The sequence below is a fragment of the Osmerus eperlanus genome, chromosome 23 (assembly GCF_963692335.1).
Source record: "Osmerus eperlanus chromosome 23, fOsmEpe2.1, whole genome shotgun sequence".
Classification (NCBI taxonomy): Eukaryota; Metazoa; Chordata; class Actinopteri; order Osmeriformes; family Osmeridae; genus Osmerus; species Osmerus eperlanus.
The window spans coordinates 4,425,501-4,447,193 of record NC_085040.1 but is presented as its reverse complement, the minus strand read 5'-3'; the positions used below and the strand labels follow the sequence as shown (position 1 = coordinate 4,447,193).

At 43.6% G+C, this 21,693-nt stretch overlaps 1 protein-coding gene across 1 annotated transcript in view; it reads left to right on the top strand.

The window, feature by feature from the left end:
• LOC134009692 (collagen alpha-1(XXV) chain) overlaps positions 1-21,693 on the top strand; it is a 112,681-nt gene that overhangs the window by 69,639 nt on the left and 21,349 nt on the right. The window contains exons 5-11 of the mRNA XM_062449287.1: positions 6,767-6,793; positions 8,401-8,427; positions 13,580-13,651; positions 14,316-14,432; positions 15,613-15,648; positions 19,081-19,107; positions 20,640-20,684. Of these exons, the coding sequence (XP_062305271.1) occupies positions 6,767-6,793; positions 8,401-8,427; positions 13,580-13,651; positions 14,316-14,432; positions 15,613-15,648; positions 19,081-19,107; positions 20,640-20,684 (351 nt within the window). The remainder of the gene's footprint in view (positions 1-6,766; positions 6,794-8,400; positions 8,428-13,579; positions 13,652-14,315; positions 14,433-15,612; positions 15,649-19,080; positions 19,108-20,639; positions 20,685-21,693) is intronic.

Below are 21,693 nucleotides of genomic sequence, written 5' to 3'. Positions count from 1 at the left end.
TCCGACAGCAACTTCCGACGTTTCCGTTTGCATCTGTGCATCAAGAGAACGAAGCAACGCAGGCCTCTTCAACTTCAACACGTCTGATCTGGGGCCTGGCACCTGCCACTGTGCTGCGCACGATTTAGCACTAAGCCACGCATAAAATCTCAGTCTCTCGCTCCCCTTTTCTTCCCTCGCGGTTCCACCTGATCGAAAGCTTTCCGCAGAATACAATTCTATCAAATCTGCTGCGACCTTGCTATTGTAACAGAGGGGATGTTTCCAAGTTAAGCTTCTATCAACTAGACTTTTACAGTCCGTTTGGGTAGCTGATCCGCCGTGTAAGGGGCTTGCAGTGCTAGCAGAGTTCATTCAGCTGATGGGGATCAACCTGCAGTGCAACAAGACATTAGTCATTTGAGGTCCCTGTGGCAAGAAGCTGGAACGGAAGCGCCCATGCTCTGCCGCAGGTCACCTATGCAAATCCCTCATCATCCGGCAAGCACATTCACCCTTTAACCCCGGATATCATCGGCAGTGGTTGCCTTTCATCGATGCGGTCGTCTCTTTATACAGTACCTCTGCTGGCTTCTGTAGAGAGCAGCTGAGATTGGAGCCGCTGGCGGCAGGTAGCGATCCGTCCCTGCGTATGAATTATGCATCCGGGGTGGCAGGGGCGAAGATGCAGGGGCCTTCGCCCCTCATCCATAATGCACCCCACCACCTGTTAATAAAACATTCTCCGGTTGGACTTTGATCGCTCCTGCTCCTGGGGACTGTATCAGACATGGGGGGGGGGGCCTGTGTATATGTGTGTGAGGGTGCGTCTTCCAGGTAGTGAGTGCTGCGGTATCTGCATGAAAGAGAAGGAAATGACATGCCCTGAGTTTAGATGAGAGTTGAGTTCCACTCTGCGAGAAAAACTTGAGACATTTTCGTTTTTCAGTATGAACATTTGTGTGCTATGCATCGAAATCGAAGAATGAAAAAAAGGATGTTTTATATAGGGATTTGTGGTAGGGAAAAACCTCAAAAGAAAGGAAATTCATATGACCACCATAACCCAAACTCAACCGATGCAAATCTGCCACATCCTTAATTACTCAAGTGTTAACTCATTATTCACAAAAGGAATCCCTTTAATGCATATACACCCACCCACTCACACTCTCTCACACACACACACACACACACATGTCAAATTAGTTTTTCCCGCAGAGGCTTTAAATGTGCAATCTGACATGACAGTTCATTGCTGCTCACGAGGGGTCCCAGCGTGGCTTGAGGCGGCTGCTGGCTGTGGACGTGACCACATGAAGAGCGTTGCTTTTCACATGTCAAGTCTATTCTTCACATTGAGCTTTTCAGTGGAGCTTGTTCCTCTGCTGGCAAAAAAAGTGAGGCTGTTTAAACAACTTGACACCATCCTGCTGTTTTGCCATTTGGTTTCACAGTAAAAAAGAAATCAAATACACTTGACACTGGCACTTGAGGTAATAATAAGCAATTACTTATTACTAGTTTAATTATAAGGAGTTATTGTTAGGATTGATTAAATAAGGTAGCTCCTTCTCTACGTCAAAGTTCGGTCTCTATATCATGTTTGACATGACGTGTCTCAGCTTGACAGGTCATGGGTCATTATGTAGGCTGACAACTTCCTGAATAAGGCTCCAGAATGAACAGTTGTTTCACCAGGCAGCCCCAGCCAGGCAGCCCCAGCCAGTCACCTCCTCGGGTCTGTCAGACAGAACTGCCTCCCAAATGCAAGGTGACCTCGCTAATTAGCATGAATGCCAGAGAGCTATGATGAGCCTGGAGGATGTGTATGATGCTACCCTGCAAAGCATGCTTTAAACACACACACACACACACACGTACACACACACGCACATATGCACACACACATTGCATATTTTCACATGTATATATACACACACACACACGTGATCACAATCTCCCATTAGTCTGCACAAACACACAGTATTCTCTATCCACACACTGGTTAGGGTTAGCATATACACAAGGATATACACACAATAAATCCTTTTTATGCAGGCTAATTGTGCTACACTGTGGATATGGGAACCAGATGCCATTCCCAAGTCAGTTTTCCAGTGTGGTTTTCCTATCCCTGCCTAACCTCTGTGTCCAGATTCCTCTGACGAGCACCAGCCACTTGTGGCCGTCAGCTCCTGCCCATGCTGCTCCTAGTCCTCCTTGTCCCCCACAAGCCTCCCGCCCTGGGGCCTTGGGTAGATGATTGAGGGTTCCCATGCAGAACTAACTGGGACCTGAGGTATATTCTGGGTTCTTACTTCCGGCTCCTTCTCTGTCCGTCAAGGAATCACCATGACACTGCTGTTTAGCCCTCTGTCCGGAAATGCTGCACTTTACACAATTACCGCCTCGCCTCGCCTTACTGACTGTAATGGCTTTGTTTGTTTGTTCTGACGGCTCTCTTGAGACAGCATTAGTTTGTGAAGGAGACCGTTTTCAGAAATAGGATGGAAACCTAGCATTTATTTAGCAAGAAAATGAGCCAGTTTACTTGAAGCCTGTTAGATGTCAACAGACTAAGAAGACAGCAGACAATCTAAAACAAACCATCCAAAGGGGAAAGGAAATGGCCCATTTCATAAATAAAGAACAGAATTGAAAATATAATGGCTATATATATATAGTGAAATTTGTGTGCCAGGTACATTCTCCTTGAAGGTGGAAAGACTAGTTCAAATTACACATCTCTTGATGGCCATGATTTATAACTGTCTCCCTGGTGTTAGTTGCAATGTACAGGGTTTGTTATGATCTGCTATGTGTACATGTTCCCATTCTCACCAATATCAGGTTGGGTGCTGGGTGTCCACGGCTGGAAGGCCCCCTTGTAACATAGGTGTTGCTTTGTTGCTGAAGCGTGCCATACATGTTTCTTCCAACACCCAGAGAGTTTGACAAATATCAAAGGTGACCTGAATGAGTCCTGCTCGAATCCCCGAGTCATATGCCTTTGAGCTTCTCCAACCATTTCCTTCTTCTCTCTATCAAAAGAGCCAGAGCACATTGTCGAAGCTTCTGGTTCAATTTAGAATTTGACTCCCTAGCTTTTGCTGCCTATCTGGGCTGAGGGGGGCATTTGCATTTGTGAGTTTCCTACACGCACGGCGCTCGCTAATGCTGCGTCGCCGCTTGAAAACCCCCAAAAAGTAAGGAGGCAGTAAAGACGGAGGTTGTTAAAGTAATAGTCGTTAGCCTGTGCACTTCAGGATGCCAGCGCTTCAGGGTGGAATGATTTGTTCCATGTGGCAAACAGTGCTCAGCAGCAGCAGCCAGGCAGTCCAGTTGGCTCCGGTCCTTTTACATGGGGATGCACATTCAGTTTGATGGATGGATTCAACAAACCTCGATACACACAAGCAGGTTGCTGCTCCAATGGAAACCAGGACAGCTCCCGACTGAAGTTGCGCATAGACGCCTGACTACTCGCAGCCCCATGGATTAAGTGGATCGTTTTGCGAGATCGGACCCTGAATCGCGCGGCCAAATCTGCGAGAGCAATTTCTCTCGTGTCAACAAGGGTGAAAACAGTGGAAGGGATCCAGCCCTTTTGCTTCAGACTTGGGCCTACGCTGTCCAACTCTCATCCATCCCATTTTTGGGAAAATGATAGGAGAACAGGAGGTGGAAATATGGATTGTTTCGGGCCCTGACGTGGGGATGCCAGGTTTCTGGCATGTCAACATGTGAGAGGATTGGCGGCTCCAGTCTTATACAGAGTGATAATAGCTGGTTAGGCTGTCTGGCTCGGTTCGTTATTAACCTTCCTCAAGGCAATCTGCTTCTGTCTAGCGCTAATGACAGAACATTATCTTCCTCGAGATGAATAGAGAAAAATAGATCATCTTTATGGTCTTAATTACTTTCAATCAGACATGAGCAAAACCATGTCTTCTGGGAGAAACTGATTTTGTTGGGAGATAAGTTCCAGAGACAACCTTTTTCCCCAGTTGATTCTCATAGTCTCTAACAGTGGCTAGTCTCCAACTCTTAAGCCAAACCATACCTATGCAGATGTTATAAAGAAAGTTGTAATCGTAGTGCACTACTTCATATTTCATTCCAGCAACAACAGGCAGTCCATACGTATCAAATGAAAGCCAGGACGTCTTTTTTAGCTACCTTTACTGTTCTGTTCTGGTATTAAGTGGGTCAAGTTACATGATCAGATTGGAGTAGCTCCGTGGAGTTGGTTTGGCCCTGATTGTGTTTCTTTTATGTTTCTTTTGAGTTTTTTCTCATCATGCTCTCCTTCTTTGAGTTTCTCCTTAAACGAGCTACTTACTGCGAGCCACTGGCGGAGGAGGACATTTAGTTAGCTAAATGGAAGGAGTAACCCATGGCTTTACAGGCCCAACCGTTCATGACCAAATATAGTGAGGTAATATTTGTCCAAATATTTGAGTAGTTGGGGAGAATTACCCCAATGAAAAGCTCTTCCTATACTTCTAGGCCAGGTCTGGGCCTGCTCCTCCAGGCCAGGTCTGGGCCTGCTCCTCCAGGCCAGGTCTGGGCCTGCTCCTCCAGGCCAGGTCTGGGCCTGCTCCTCCAGGCCAGGTCTGGGCCTGCTCCTCCAGGCCAGGTCTGGGCCTGCTCCTCCAGGTCGGCCTGCCTGTCCCTGTGATGAGCAACACAGTAGGCTACAGTACAGTGAGCAGGTGTGGTTCATGTCAGACTGCAGTCTCTACATGTTGTCCAGTACTATGAGCAGGTGTGGATATTGGTCTCCACACGTTGTGACCAAATGGAAGCAAACTCCTATTGAGCATGAGAAGTGTATGTTACAGGACCATAGCACACAAAGAACAATCTGTAACACTGATTTGGCTCATCATTTGAAAAACATTGAAAGTCTAAATAACAGCCGATGACTAAAAAACTATAATATATAGAGATGCTATTCACTGGTTCATGCACAAATATAGACATCTTATATTTTTGCTAATTCATCAAACCTTGTGCTTTGAGTTGAATCATACTGAACAAAGACTATTGGGGAATTTTAATTATGAGGAAAACATTCAAATTGATTTCAGTCCTTTGAGCAAGTTCCACCATGTTGCCACAGTGATTATATAACAACCCAACTTGAATTAAATGTTTAGTCATGTAAAGTGATTGGATTTTCATTTCTTTCCACTAACTGTTTCTGCCCAGAAGTTGTTAACTAATGTGTACAGCAGTCTTATGAACCAACGGATCTGTTAAAAGAAATGAAGCGAAGTGCTGGATGCCAGCAAAATCTGTTTGACAGCCTTGTGTTAAAGTTGCAATCGGTTGTTATGTTTCGGATCCAACACTTTGTATGTTTATGGCAGTAGCTTGTCAATGGATGCTAACTCGCCCCAAGCCATTTTCCCCACCTGAAACAATAGAGCCCAAGTGGAATATGAATGTACACCTACTTGGGTGTTCCCATCAGGATAGAGTTGTTACTTTAGGTCTTGACTATATCCCTAAAATATCCTACAGTATATCATTGTCCTTCAAACGGTCTCTCATTCTCTCCGAGGGCAATCAAGAGTCTTGGGAAGGGCTGTTTTGTTTACAAGTCTACCGTTGCTCTCTAAATATGATGCCAGGGAAAACCAGGGGAACATCTTTGAGTGTGTGTGGCCCCTTGCATGAAACTAGGGGAATGGTCCCTAACAACTGTTCCAGGACAACTACACTACCAGTTGGCCACCTCACCAACCATACAGCAGACACATTGGGAAAATTCCAACCAGCTGGAGTAAGGAGACCGATTCTTTCGGATGTTAAAGCCATTTTGTTTAAAGCCAACGAAAATATGCGTCCGGCAAAATGATTGACACTTCATGAAATTCCCTGTCATCAGCTCTGCTGACGGAGACCTGCATGTCCCAGGACGAGGTGTGGAGGTCATGGGGGCTGACCTGGATGGAGCCTGCCTTCCTTAGAACAGCCTTGGAACTTGGCTGGGGAGGATGGCTGCAATACCTCTTGGAGTTCTTCCATTCTAAATTGTTACATAGCGTGCCAACAGGAGTCTGTGTCTACAAAGCTGCTATCCTAGGACAGACCAAAAATAACCCAGAATACGACTTTAACTGTCAGTCAACTGATTTCAGTCTGGAACGTAACCAGTGCATAGATTTGTCTCTGCAGTTCAAGAACATCGCAAGACAGTCTGAAAGGAGGAGATCACTCGTGCGACTGAATGTGTAGTGAGGCATCTACAGACATTTGTGATCAGATGTCGGTTGAGACAAGGTTTGCTGTGGAGGTCAACAAACGTTGGTGTGCTCTGGTCAGGTGCTAGGTGGAGGAGGAGAACCCAAGCGTGAAACACTGTGGGGTCACAAGGCCAGCTCATTAGGATCGTACGGGGTGCATGGATGGGCATTCTGCCCTCAAGGTCTCTCACCCACCCATGTTCTTTTACAAGGCCCACCCAGGAGCCTCGCCAGTTGATTGACAACCATCGGAATGTGGGCCATCTAAGCAACGCCCAGAAACTGTTGTGTAAAATGCTCAAGCGAATTAAGTGTTCCCCTCGTTGAGGTAATATGTTTGCCGTTGACTTTTGAACACATGGTTGAACACTGTTGGATTTGTGCCTTTTGAGTAAACACAATTGATTTTGTTTCATTTGTATGTTTCCTAAGGAGCCTGTGCCGGTACTGCACTTAGTACACAAAACATGCTTAATTTGACATTTTACCCAAGTATGGACTGACCTTAACTTTGTTTTTTCCACTGACAGGGTCTTCCAGGTCCACAGGGTGACAAGGTAGGCCAACAAGCATTGCTGAATACAAAATGTAATGAATGTCAAATGCCAGAGGTAGAAGAAGTGATGATGACCTTACTGACCTTATGTTTTGACTGAATACTCATTTTCTTGCTTTGGCATGAGATTGAATGTCTTCAGAGAGACCATATCCAGAGTTCTCTGGCATTTTCCTCTCTCTCATACATGAAACCATATTAAAAGCATGATTTTACTCTATCTCCCAATTTAACTGCTGTATAAAGAATGTAGTTTTGCATGGTATTCTGCCGTTGCCATTTAAGACGCTAAGTCACCCTGACCTCAAGTTTCAGCCTCTGAATATTTAAATCCTCATGTCGTTCACAAATCCACAGTACAGTACATTAATGACCAAACACCAGGGCTCAAACTGAAGTGTTTAAATGCTTCGCTTAGCACTCCTCCATAAAATTGCAGTGGACCGGGAAAAGGAACCACACTGTCTCTTTATTATTCTCTAGGACCATGGAACCAATTTGTATCCATGCCTACAGTACCCTTCTGCCCACGAAGAGTAGAACCATGCAGATGCATGAGCTCTCTACAAACTACACACACTGGGAATATACACTGTCGAGCGTCATCCAAAATCCTTATACGTCCTCACAAAACTGCTGGTATAAGTCTCTTCAGCATGGCTCACAAATGTAACATTTTTCCCAAATTATCTGGGCAAAAAGAATAGCTGGGAGAACTGCTGATACTGAATGAACTCAAAGACGTATTTTCATGTATTTCACTTTAATATTTCACACATCCTGGTAAAGAGTATGGAAAATATTCCTATCCAGCTTTTAAATGTATTTACGATAAGAGGGCCATTTCCAACACTCGCACACACGCACATCAACACAGCGACTAAAAGTTAGTTCTTTTCCATGATTTTGAACAGAGACCTACTTGGTTTCAACTCATAACGTGTAATAAAACTACTTCCTTATGCAAACTCAAACTCTTACCCTCACACGAAAGTCAGCCTCATCAAAGTGTCATCTTCAGGAGACCCTCTTCCACCCACAGAAATGAAGCCCAGGGCACAGATACAGAAGATTCTGGGTCTCCCCCTCCCCTCTCCTCTCATACACAGCCCCACAGACACCCCTCTCCTAGGTTACAGCCCCACAGACACCCCTCTCCTAGGTTACAGTCCCACAGACACCCCTCTCCTAGGTTACAGGCCCACAGACACCCCTCTCCTAGGTTACAGGCCCACAGACACCCCTCTCCTAGGTTACAGGCCCACAGACACCCCTCTCCTAGGTTACAGGCCCACAGACACCCCTCTCCTAGGTTACAGGCCCACAGACACTCCTCTCCCACTCTCTCTCCTTCCTTACTCATGTCAGTCTGTGTTATCATAAGTGATTTTACTCTCAACCACAATGAATAGTTGAGGTTGGGTGTATTATTTTTCCTCATCAATGTGTTTTGAATTATGCCTCAACCATTTTCCTCTGTGGTAGTGTGTGTGTATATGTTTGCGTGCATGTGTTTGTGTGTGTTTGCGTGTGTATGTGTGTGTGTGTGCACTCAATGTGTCTGGTCGATCTTGGTGTTTTAAGATGAATTCTTCTTGCCTCTTGCAGGGGGATCAAGGAGACCAGGGGCCGCGGGTATGTGGTTTACTCCGACTCCTTGTCCTTTTCTGATTGGCTGATGAATGTCACTTGGTGTTACTGTATGTCTCCCTCAGCAGAATTGTGGGTAAAAGGTTTGAGATTCATGGGATTCCAGGGATACTATTCTCTCTTTACAGCCAAACACAACAAGACTCTTTATTTGAAAAGCAGAGCTGGTTGGGCCAAACTACAAATATTATACAGAAACAATGAATAGAAATCCTACTTAGGCAGGCAAAAATGTTGACATTGTTGCTTGTTCTAATTCTGGCTCCAGTGGCAGATTGATGTGGAATTGAATTGCCACCAAAATAAAGACTTTGACATTATCTCCTTCCCTGTAATTACTCAAGAATTATTTCAAAACTCAACACTTTGGAGCCACTTTGGAAACTATAATCATATTCAGCTGTCTAGTTTAACATTTTGATAGAAGTGGAGCATCAGGTGTAGTAAGAAAACTTTGTTTTGCATAACCAACTCCAAAGTGCATTACTTTATCTATTTTCCAATAGAAATTCTGTAGAAATGAGAGAGCTCATTTAAACCCCTAGTTTTTAACTCAGGGACAGAGGAACAATAGGAAAGACATTCTTATATATTCTAGTTTCAAGCAATAAGATTTATTTATCTAATCTCATCAGACAAACTAACAAACTTCGAAGCAACTGCTAGGTTACAATGGTCACACAAACTACCGTCACCACAAACTACCGTCACAACAAACATTCTCATTTATTCGATTAGGGCCAAACCGGCTGGCTGAATCAGGTAAAACATACACAAACAGCAGTCCATGAGTGAAGCAGGGAAATAATATATCACCGCTCACCAGGCAAATAGCTCTCTAATTGGGTTAAGATACAGATACCCCTCTCCCCAGATAGAATTTCCTGGGCTGGTACATAATTTGTACCCTTTGAACCCAGGATATGGAGTCATCCAAAATGTTGTAAAACCATTAACTTTCTAACTCAGACTAGTCAACAGACCGATCGCAAGGGCCTCACATAAATGTGATGGTCTGAAAAATGTTTCCCCCAAGATACACAGACATACATGTAGACACACAACAAACACACACAGATATGCGTCACATGTCACTTCCATGTAGAGGACTTTGTTTAAGGACAGTCAGGCTTGGTTACCACCAATCACGTTAGCTAATAGGATGACATTTTGACTGCACATTCGATTAGTTGGACCAATTTAATGGAGCTATATCAGGAAAATTGGCCTAATGAGTGAAGCTTAATGAGTGGAGCCCTAAACTTCAGTAGAGTTTAACATCAGTATCAACTTATGGCTTTATATGGAATATATGCTGTTGTGAGTTTGTCTTTAATGTTCCGGTGTGTGTGTGTGTGTGTGTGTGTGTGTGTGGAAACTCATCCTTCCTGGGTAGGGCAGTGGTTCAGGACCAGTCAAGGGAGCACCTCAGAGGACTCGTTAGAACTGCCACATGGTCACTCCTTCAGACCCCCCAGGAGAGACTTTCACAGACGGTCACTTCCGTCCGTTGGTCCACATATGTCAGGGTCACCCATCTCAGGTCAGGGCCAGGTCCCCGGGTCAAAGGTTAAGCAAGCAGCCCATTAAAATATACTGGTTTACACCAACGGACGTTTGGCTACTGCTCAGGTCTATTTCCAGCAATTTGAGTAAATGTGTGTTAGCGGCTGAGGCCAACACAGAGGCAGGTGTGTTCTAACCCTAATGACAGTTGTCCACCAGAGACTCTTATGTCATAACGAGAGGTGTATCTAAAGGAACTTCTTGTGCTGTAACCTTTGTATTGGGTTGTGGTTCCCTGGCTTCGAGGTGAGCCATAGTATGTTGTATGTGGCTCTGGAATTTAATAAAGGGACAATCTTTCTCAAAAATTGTGCCTCATTGAGGCAGTTCCTCCAATGTCCAAGATTTAAATAGAGTTTATGAACTTTGCATAACTCTTGTTTGCCAAAGTAATCCGAAGCCTCAACATGATTCACTGGAGATAACGCTGATGAGAGACAGGGTAGATGCCAAGCTTGATGGTTTCAATGAATGTGGCATACATTTCTAAAATTTATTGAATCCATCTGCATGCAGGACAGATAATCAACACCACAGATTTTTGTGGAATAATGGCACACTACATGGTGATGGGGACTGTATGCTGTGTGTGTGTGTGTGTGTGTGTGTGTGTTTGTGGTGGTAAAGGGGGACATTTGATCTGGCATGTTAATGCCATGCTATCGGCATTCTGTTTTAGATTCTCCCTGTATCAGGCTTTGTGTTTACTATAATTGCAGTCAGGCTGCTGCAAGCAAAGTCCCGAGAACGCAGCTCACAACCAAATACCACACATATGACTTGGGACTCCAGAAATTAAAACAAAGGCATTTGGAAATGGTTGGGATTCTACGTCAACCACCATGTCATTATTTTCCAATGCGAAATGCATACCTTGGAGGAGAGCATGACATTGTGGATCGTTCTTTCCTCTCTAGAGGGCAATACTTTTACATTTTCTGTCAGATCCAGTGATCAGATGGTCATTTGTTTTCCCCACAGCTCAAGTCATGTCTCTAACGGTGCGGTCGACCGCCCCAAGCTTACTGTGTTGTCACCAGGACTTACACAGACCACTGGCATCTCATTACACGGAGGTGGGGTGGGGGGGATCAACCCTTAGTCCCACTATCTTCTAGAGAATGTATCGAACCAATGGTACAGAGCTAACCGACTTGAGTCTGTTGCATATGCCAGGCAGACTTTCCTGCTGATCAGTTCTCCATCCTCGAGTTGCTTCAGTCCTGTCTCTACCTCCTAATCCCCTGTTCACGAGTCCAGGTTCCATTCCTGTCCTCAAGATGTCTTGTGGCTGTAAATAACTTGTGATGGGAAATATTCACACATTGGTCTCAGTAACAGACAGTGTTGCCATTGTCTGCAGGGAATGGTCTGTGGTCTGTTTTTCAGACACAGGACTGAATGTAATTGGGATCTACTACCTTCCCCTAATGAAGCTTTTGAATGACTTCCAACTCCCTGGAAGACAGCGGGATGGCATTGCTTTTCAGACCAATTTGATGCTAATTGTTGTAATACTGTGCCAGACATGGATAATCTTAATTGCCCATTCTTATAGTGTATTCTTCAATGCAAAATTATTGAGTGTATTTTTGGTCAATCCCTCAAGTGTTTGATTGGACATACTTGACTTTGAGACAGTCCATTGTATTTGGGATGTCAAACTCTTTACTCTAAGAAATATTTCCAGTTCGATTCCCGGCCGTGCCAAATGACGTTGTGTCCTTGGGCAAGGCACTTCACCCTACTTGCCTCAGGGGGAATGTCCCTGTACTTACTGTAAGTCGCTCTGGATAAGAGCATCTGCTAAATGACTAAATGTAAATGTATAGTACTGTATGGGCACTGTATGCCTATTGCATTGACTTTCATTTGCAATCTGAAAACATTCCCAGCAATACATTACAGAATTTGACATCCAAAAGTTTGATCACTAAACCATTATAGTCAATCTGCTACTGTACATCGCTTGGATTCCTTGAACCAAATAAAACATGAATAAATATTTCAATGTTCCTGGTCTCTGGGGAATGTTAGCGGGAAGCTGTAGACTACAGTCTCCTGTCTACGAGTGAAGCCTGTCATTGCCTCATTGTTCACTCCAGAGCATGTCATTAGGTTTATTTTAAGAAACAAATAGGTCCATTTGATTGAATTTCCGCTAAGGGATTACATGTATGTCTTTGTCGTGCACATTCTGAATCGTTGAGTCTTTTCACCAATCATACGAGTGTTCTTAGCTTGGCGTAGCTGAATACTGCATTTTACTCCACTAATGACTGAGCAAAAGTTCTTTGTTATGCCATCACCTCAAGTGGACATGAACCAAGGAAAGACAAACAAACACAGAATGTGTATTTTACACATTGTCACACAACCCACAGAATCAAATAAATATAACAATCATAAGAAACCTGAAACGAAATAAAGGATAAATACAACTCAACAAGGGTTAGCTAAATCAAGTCTATTTTGACCCTCTGAACTTTCAGATTTGAGATTAATCAAAGCCTTTTCTGCCTTCTCATCTCTATTCATATGAGTATTGAATGTCTGGATTTTGTGTGTCTGTGTTGTGCTATCCTGTGCTGTGTTTCACATAGGGAGTGCCTGGCCCTCCTACACTGGCTGCTTTGCACAGCAATCAGATCCTGACTGTCAAGGTTTGTTGGTGCAGCTCAACTGCTTGGTCAGACCTGTGGACAACACACTTTGGAGGCACTGCTGTGGGTTCGATGACAGAGTAGGGCCAGGCCAAGCACTATATAATGAATCATGGCCAATCAATCATTACCCCCCAGCCCTTTTTCCATTTAAAAGCAAAGGTATTGTTTCATAACCCAGTAATTTATAGCTAATTGGAACCAGAATTGGTACAACCAAGGCATGGTCTGGCTAATGTCCATTGGTGTTAAAAATGAGTGGAAGGAACTTGCGGATATGGAACATTAAACGATAAAACCCAAGTGGCAAAATGTTAGTAAAGTCCATACTATTGGTTTGCCGCAAATATTTAAATCCAGGCACTGTTTTCATGGGCTTCTTCCTTGTAAAACATACTGGATTGTGAAGAAAAAAACTCCCATATAATTTTAGTAATGATTCGTAGTGAGGACATACCAATGGACACCACCAAGCTCATAGTCATTAGACCAGGGTTCCAGATAGATCTTGAGATCAGCCGTGCCCTCCTTGTCTGCGCCTCCCCGGGTCCGACTGGGCGCTGAGCCCCTGTGGTGATGCTGACAGCGCCTTCACAGAGGAGAGGTTCCCACACTTCCCATGTCTGCCGCCCAGTGTGGTGTCCCAGCACCCCCGAGGGCTAATTACGGGCTCTCTCACATTTAAGAAGACGGAAAACGCAGACCCAGAGCAGTCCTCTGGGATGGGAAGGGGTGTGGATTTCTCCTCCGTTCGTGAAGGCGTTGTATGTCACGTAAAAGAACCTCTCTAATCGAATCTGTTTGTTGTTTTTTTTTTGCCTTTTCCTCCTTCCTCCTGTTCTTCTGGGACCTCCTCCAACCTTTCTCACCTTTGACCCTCGGCCTCTTGACCTCACACACCTGCTCAGATGGTCTTCCCTAAGATCAATCATGGCTTTCTTTCTGCTGACCAGCAGCTCATAAAGCGCCGGCTCATTAAGGTAGTGGCTGCCCTCGCTCGTCCGTCTCTCTCCCTCTCCTGCCATGAGGCCTCCTATCCTACCACCTCTCCCTGGTCTCTCCTATATTTGCATGCCAGCTACTAAACAGGCCGACTGGATCACAAGAAGCCTGTATCTGCCCAAAAGAGTTTCATTTTGAACACAACTTTATTTGTTTTAAGGTGAAATGAATTCCCCCTCAGATATTTGGCTGATTGAACATGCCTTGATTTAGACTAAATTTCTCATTACAACAGATTGAACAGTCATGAGTCATTTCGAAGTAATTGTTTAAATGATGATAAATGAACTCCCATTTAAATTAGGTAAGAAAATGAGTCATTTCAAAGTAATTATTTTAATTAAGATAAATTAACTCACTCATTCTTTGTGTCTCGGCAGGACTGATTTAATGTCATATCTTATAGTGTTTTAGGAACCTTAAGGTTTAAAGCTTACCTACAGTCTCATAAGGCTACTGACTTACAATCTGCTGTGAGACACTAAAATACAAAGCTGCAAATGCCCCTCCATGTTTACAGTGTAACCAAGCCACTAAATCATTTCACTGGGACCTCTCCATTGTGTCATTCCTCTGCTGAAGCCTACAGACTTAGTCTGGGATGCTCTCATGTAGCAATGTGACTGTGGTGTTGCTCCTCAGGGTGACCAGGGTCAGGCAGGGCCTCCAGGCCCCCCTGGCCCCCCAGGGCCCCCAGGACCCCGGGGACCTCCAGGGGACACGGGCAAGGACGGGCCCCGGGGTGTGCCAGGCCAGCCGGTGAGTACAGAGCTGTGGACCCACTAGTTTACAGCTCAGTATCCCACTGATACAATGATTTATTCTTCCCCTGGGTTGACGTTCTTCTTCAGAAACCAGTATGGGTACAGCCCATATCCTTAGCCAGGGTATGACCTCAAGGGGAAATCCTTGTAACCCTTGTAATGAGGGTATGGCAAGCTGAAAAAAAAGATCCTGTTTCCAAGAATCTGCCTCTCTATATGAATTGATGTTTACTCCATTGCTTTCCATTAAACATAACCTCTTCCATGTGTTCAAGCCTGTCAATGGCATTGTGCTAATTTATGTACATTCAGCCTGTGAAAAAGATCTCAAGCTAAAATATAAAAGCATGTCAATTATGTTCTGTCATAAAACCTTCACAGGGCTCTAAGTGATCTTTGTTCTCTTGGCATGATGCACATCGGGAGTGAAAAAATATTAAGTGTTGTTTATCTCTTTTGCTCCAAGTTAGGTCATTATTGTTTTCAACTCTTCCAGTTGCTCATTTCAGCAGTTGGATTGAGCTTGTTATGGTTGTTCCATTTTTCCAAGAGATTAAACTTGTCTTGCTGCAGCTCTCACTCAAGATTGAAATAACTGCTTTCAGTGAATCACTGATGGAGGCACATATGTTTACTTATGAGCTAAAGTGAACAATACAGTAATTGCTCGGCTTGGCTTCAAGTGATCAGTTTTAAATGACACAAACCTAGTGTCCCAAGCACTTGTCCAATCTTATAAAATAGCACTGAATACAAAATATATTTTGTACTCATCCTCCTGTTCCAGTCTGACGGTGAGGGCCACGCCAGGAAAACTGTAACAGTTGTATGATGCAGATGGTATGGTAGGATAACCAACCCAACAATAGGAGATTTGATTTGATTTGAGTAGATCCAGTGCACAATAGAGGCAGTCAGAATGCCAAAGCAAGGCAGAGAGAAGGATTAGAATATGGAAAATGCTGTCACACTAAGTGGGCAGGGACAAACTGATGAACTTCTTATTTAACTGTCATGTCAGGATGTCATTATTCGATTGTGAAGAATGCAAATGTACGTATGTGAACAAAATCCTCTCCATATTATCCTGAAGGTTGGGGGTTAGATGTGTGAGTTTGATGGCAAGCATGACAATGCTGGCAACGGCACTAATGTGGAATTTGTGTTTTCAACAGGGAGATCCAGGAACTCCAGGAGAATTAGGTCTAATGGTAATGTATTAATACACTTCTCTATCAAAGTTGATTCTTTTGCAACAGTTTAATTATGTTGGGACGTGACTGGGGATGTTCCAAAATCTAGATGAGTAAATCAGCTGGTACACTCCTACATGTTCTTAGTATTGGGGATAATGGTGAGGTCTATGGACAGAACTGAGGGGCTGCATGAATGACGATGGCGTGTCACGGTTTTTGGTTCTTGGTCACTGATCATGTAATTGGCTAAACATCCGAATGTGGTGTACTTTTAAATACACCAGGCTCATTTCAGCATGGGGTTCTCTCTCTCTCTCTAAGTCTTTCATCACAGTAATTGTGGATGCAAATGGATTCACTCTGGGAAGCTGCGTCAAAATGTGGAGCATTCATTCGGGCGTAAAACTATTTTTATTAAATTTTGAAAACTAATTTATTGGCGTTATAGTGAACAGCAAAAGCATATTTTATGAATCCTTGTAAAAAAAAATATATTTCACACACGTAACTCATTAAGAAAGAAACTGTTCCAATTAACAGCAATTGGATACTGCTTTTGGTGTTTCTCAAATAAGGCATTTAATGAAAGCGCCCTCATAAAAATGCATGGGATTCTGTATATCAACCCAGCCTGCATCTTGTGGTGCCAAGAAAGTGAGGACAGGAAAGGAGACACATACAAACACAGTGGAGGGAGGCGCTACAGGGACAGACTGTTCAGGGAGGCGCTAAAGAGGCATAGTGAGGTGCCGTGCAAACCTATTATCTCCAATCCCATCATCCCTAGCATTCGAGACAGAGCAGAGAGCAGAGAGACACAGAGGAGTGTTAATAACAAAGATAAAAGCACAAAGCTTTCATCACACCTTACCTTTTATCCTGTAGGGGGGTCAGCCTGTAGGGGGTTAAGAGTGTACTCAAGAGGAGAGATGCTGTACAGCATCATAGTAGGAATATAATGTGTGCATTGTACAAACTATTTGTAAATAGTGTTGGTCAGTACTCTTTCTCAGGATTTGAAACCCTTCTAAAAAATTAAAAAATAAGTATTTTAATTAATGGCTTATCACTATGATGACTAACTATTACAAACAAATGTGTATAAAACTGTACATGCATAGATAATTTCAAAATATGAATTGTTAATGAACATTTTACATAGTCCTAGTCATAAGTTCATCACATTGGTTCCTTGTTACCAGCTTTGATACCAGCTGTATCTTAATTCTTCATGCAGTCCAATGCGACGGCAATCCTTATACCAAACAATACATTCACAAGATAAATCGTGAATGGCTCTCACTATGAGAAAGCAGCACTAACGCAGCCGGTGAAAAATCTACCCGGCACTCTTTAATCCAAGATCCGAGCTTAACATTTCACTAGTTTATACACACAGTGACACTAATGTACTTTTAACAAGAAATAATGTCTTCATTTGGAAGTGGGTCCACTTTAAAAGCAGCATGGGATGAGTCTACACACATCCCAGAGGTCGTAAAGGGATATGGAGCCACCAGCGCTACACATCACCATTGCCTTCTGCAGGTTGTCAGGCGTCTTGGGTTTCAACCTCAAGCATTTGGCTTCCGTTTCCCCCCTGGCTCGCTCTCTATGGTTCTCCATAGAACTCCACTTGCTCTCCCCGTGGTTCTCCACAGAACTCAGCCTGCTCTCCCTATGGTTCTCCACAGAACTCAGCCTAGAAGATAATACATTAAAATAAAAATAAGAGTTTTGGGAGAGGTTTAATTTTCTTTGAAGCGGTAAATCATGTTTTGGGTGGCTGCAGTTTCTGGAAGGGAAAGGAACCACACTGTACCAGACTGAAGCCAGACTAAAGCCACAGCTCTTAAGATGATCGGACCCTTAGAGAGCTCAACAGAAAACTCTCCTCTTCCTGATACAGCTGACTGATTAGCAGGATGCTAACTCTACACAATGTGTTCACATATACACAGGTGTCCTATAAGGTAGTGCTGTGGCTTCTGGACAGGGTTGAAGGGCCCCTTGTTCCCAGCCTGCAGAGCTAGAGGCCACTTGACTCAACATGTTGATGTGATGCTATTGTTAAAAAGGCTAAACATAGATGCCAGAGCTTTCTGAAAGCCTCGCAGGACATGTGGTGTTAGTTAAGAGAATTAAGCTCTTGTGGAGCAGAAAGGAAGGAGAAGAAAGGAAATATGTGCAGGAATCAATTCAAAATCATCAGAGCCATAAGGTCTCTGTGGAGAAAATCTTCTTCTTTCCAAAGGTGGTTTGTAGCCTTGAACACAGTTTTCATTCAGAAGGTTAATTTGGATTCAGAATGCTACATACGGAACGTCTGTACAGTGAAGGTGGTGTTCCTTGCAAGACCCAAACGTAGTCTTCCAGAAGCTTTGTGGAATCCTCATCTATCAATATGGCGGACGCTCATGAGCTTTGTTCTCTCCTTACCCTCCGAGGGTCACTCTGAGCTTTGTCCAGCCCCTCACCCTGAAAAGGTAACTCACAGGACTAACAAGCAGACGTGCATGTGAAGGTCAAATTGGAGTTATATCCTCATCTGTAATGAGGAGACACTTTTAATATAGTCTTGTCCTTGATATTAAGTTTCCCTTTATGCCCATGCCAAACATCAGGAGCAAAGATGTGCTTTAACAGCAGTAGACACAGTTTAAGGATTCAAATCAGAGTCATTTTCTACCATATATTGGCATGAGAATGAAAAACAACGAGGTTTTTTGACTCAGCTCATTACCAAAAGGATGTGACAAGAATTGTAGCTAAACCCTGGAAGTCCTTTAATGTGACATTAAAACAAAGACATTGCAGAAGCATGGTAGGACACAATCTTTCATAAATATGTAACTATATTTTCAATGCCAAGGAGGAACTTCCTGAAGAATTGTTGTAGGCCCTGATGCTGCCTCTTCCTTCAACAACATGTTAATGTGACCCCATTCACCTCTCGAGCAGCCCTTTTTTGTTAAATATACAAGAATTGTTTGTGGTAGGTAGGGGGAAAGTTGTTCATCAAATTGAGGTTTTTGTAATGAGAACAGAAGGTATGCACCGTAAACAGGGCTGGAACTGTAGGCCATAAACGTGTGAGAACCTGTTGCTGCTGAGAGTTTTACAGGCCAGCCTCCCAGAACATGCTAACACAGCATCTGAAGGTCTGTTTAGAGAGTCTACAGTTTTGCTAACCCTCTCTACTGTTTTAGGCCTAATTCAGCATAATATGGAATTAAGCATTTTCAGATAGCGTATTCCTCTACATCTACCTAGGTTTTCCAAAACATACAAACATACCGTACTGTAGCTTGAAGCTTAGTGTACAACTTAAAGCTTTGAGACTTCTTATTGTCTTCCTGGGAAATATATTGCTAAATACATACCAGGCCAATCAAAACTATGATTTCAAAGGAAAAACTGTTTAACTGAATCTTTCTTTTGTTCTAGGGACCCGAGGGGCCCCCAGGAATCAAGGTAATAACTGAATGAATTTGTCTTGTTTCATTTAAACTGAAGTATTTCCTAGTGTGGTTATTTACAAGGTGAGTAATGCAGTTGCGTTCTAATACAGATGACTAACACAAAGTTAAACTACAAACTGCTTTTCCTCATTTTAAACTTATTGGGCGGCAAGGAAAGAGAAAATAAACTGACAGAAGTTTCAGATATGCCTCAAATGGTGCCACACAGGTTTCCAGCCGGTCCCATATTGTGTTGATGTGGAGAACAGATGTGTTCTATACAGCCAATCAGCCAATCAGGTAGCTGCCAGTGTTTTTCCTCATAACCCAATCAGACACTTCCTGTCTCCCCTGTCATCTGTCGACAGACAGATCTAGCCAGAGGGAGGTTGATGATACACTGCTGTGTTAATGACTCATCAAGCACGTTTGGGCTCCCTGATAGTATGTCCTTACGCTGAACTTAAAACTAGTTTCTGATAAGATGGCTTTGTTAATAGTTCTCAAAAATGACCCTGAGAATACTTGAGGGCACATAGTTATCAACCACTTTAAAGATATATGTGATTTTTGCCATGTTGTAATAACGTAATCTGTCAAAGTTGGCACATTTAGCGGTGTTTTGTATGGACTATGGCTGAGGGAAGATTCTGGAAACACAGTATCTCACTATGGAACCAAGCCTTTCCATGTGTTAACCCCCATGCAGACAGTGGTAGCTCATTAAACCCTACTTTTAAGGCCTCCTGTATCTAAATCATTGCGTCTAGACAAGGACATGGAGAAACATACCCCCCCCCGCACACACACACCAACACACATACTTTCTGGCTACTCGTTTCATTGTGGCTGCTCCCCCACTCCTACGCTCCCTGGCTGTCCAATGTCACCCTCAACTCACACGTCTTAAAATAAGACGTGAGATGTTTGCTCTGGCCTGGTCTTGTAAGGTCATCAAACAACTTCACCTGGCTCAGGAGAGCAGCGGAGGGTCCCGCTGCCGCCTCGGCATGTCTGCCCGTACGTTTTATCCCGCCTGTTTGCGCTGGCGCGTCCAGCGGCGGAGGCTTCGCGCCCTGCCGTCGAGATGTCTCCCAGCGGCTCAGCTGGATAACGGTGGAGAATTTGTCAAACTGATGCAAATACCCGCAGACAGAAAAAGAGCGCAGCGTCACAGAGTCTAGTGAGCGTTTCAAATATCATGACTAAGGTTATATTGAAAGCGCTGTATTGAATTTCCTTTTCTCCTCCGAGCCACAAACGTTGAACTGATTTTCTTTTTAAACCACAGTTTCAATATCACTTTCTACCTTCATGGGTGGGGAGTGTGTAGCTCAGTGGTTAGAGCACTTGAATGTAGATCAAGAGGTTGCAGGTTAAAATCACCCCCTAAATCACTGGATAAAAGGGTCGCTTAAATGAACACATTCTTATTATCAAAATGTTAAACACATTGTTATTAAGACGTTTTTCTGTGTAGAGATGCCATTGAAATCCATATTTGTTGATTATGTCATTAAAACAATGTTTGCTCATGTTTTGTAGGGTTCTCTTGGCTCTCCCGGCGTACCAGGGGTGGACGGACTGAAGGTAGGACATGATTAGAGATAAGGACATTGACCACTGTTCAGTGGTCTCAGGTGGCAACTCCAACCATGTTATTACTGCTGAACCTACATAAACAGTTCTCACAAGGTCTTCTTGTGTCATGTGATACGGTTACTGCCACCTTCTCTAAACTGTTTTCAGCTTTCGTTAAAATGACACCAGCAGAGCACGTGGTTCTTTTCATTATGTCGCGTCTGATTTAGTGATGGGATTCTGTCACGGATTCGCACAATTTCAAACCACTGCACTATTTACATTTAGCAGACACTCTTATCCAGAGCGACTTACAGTAAGTACAGGGACATTCCCCCGATGCAATTAGGGTCAAGTGCCTTAACCTAGGACACAACGTCATTTTGCACGGCCGGGAATCTAACCAGCAACCTTCTGATTAATAGCCCGATTCCCTAACCGCTCAGCCATCTGACTCCCCTTATGAGGAATGTTTTGGGATGCATCTTCCAGCCATAACCACAAAGTAATATGGTGTAAGCTGTCGGTGAGATCACTTTCACTTTCATTTAAACTAAGTTAGATTAGAGTATTTATGAAGAGAAAGAATGCAGAGCGCCGTGCCTTCTCCACAGTGCAAAAAGGAGTGCAATTGGTTGAAAAGCGAGAGCAGTAAAGATGATCAGTAAAGGCAGCCTCTTGGAAAAATCAGGTAGAATAAAAAAAAATGTACACTATAAATTGAGCTTTGTTGGATAAACCAAGAGAGTCAAGCATAAAATAGATGTCAGAGACAGTGCCAAGGTGTTATAAAAGCAGCCAGTTATGCTGTTTAGAACCACTCTGAAGTAAAAATCAGAGCATCTCAGGCTTGGAATTTTCCTTCGGCGGTCAGTGGAAGGTTGAATAGGAGACTGATCCGACCAAGATATCAACTCCAATAAGCTCGACTCCAATCTGACCATCATCGGGTGGGATATATTACCATCATGTTAACGACTCCCAAATGCTGACTCATGATGATGATGTTATCCCACAT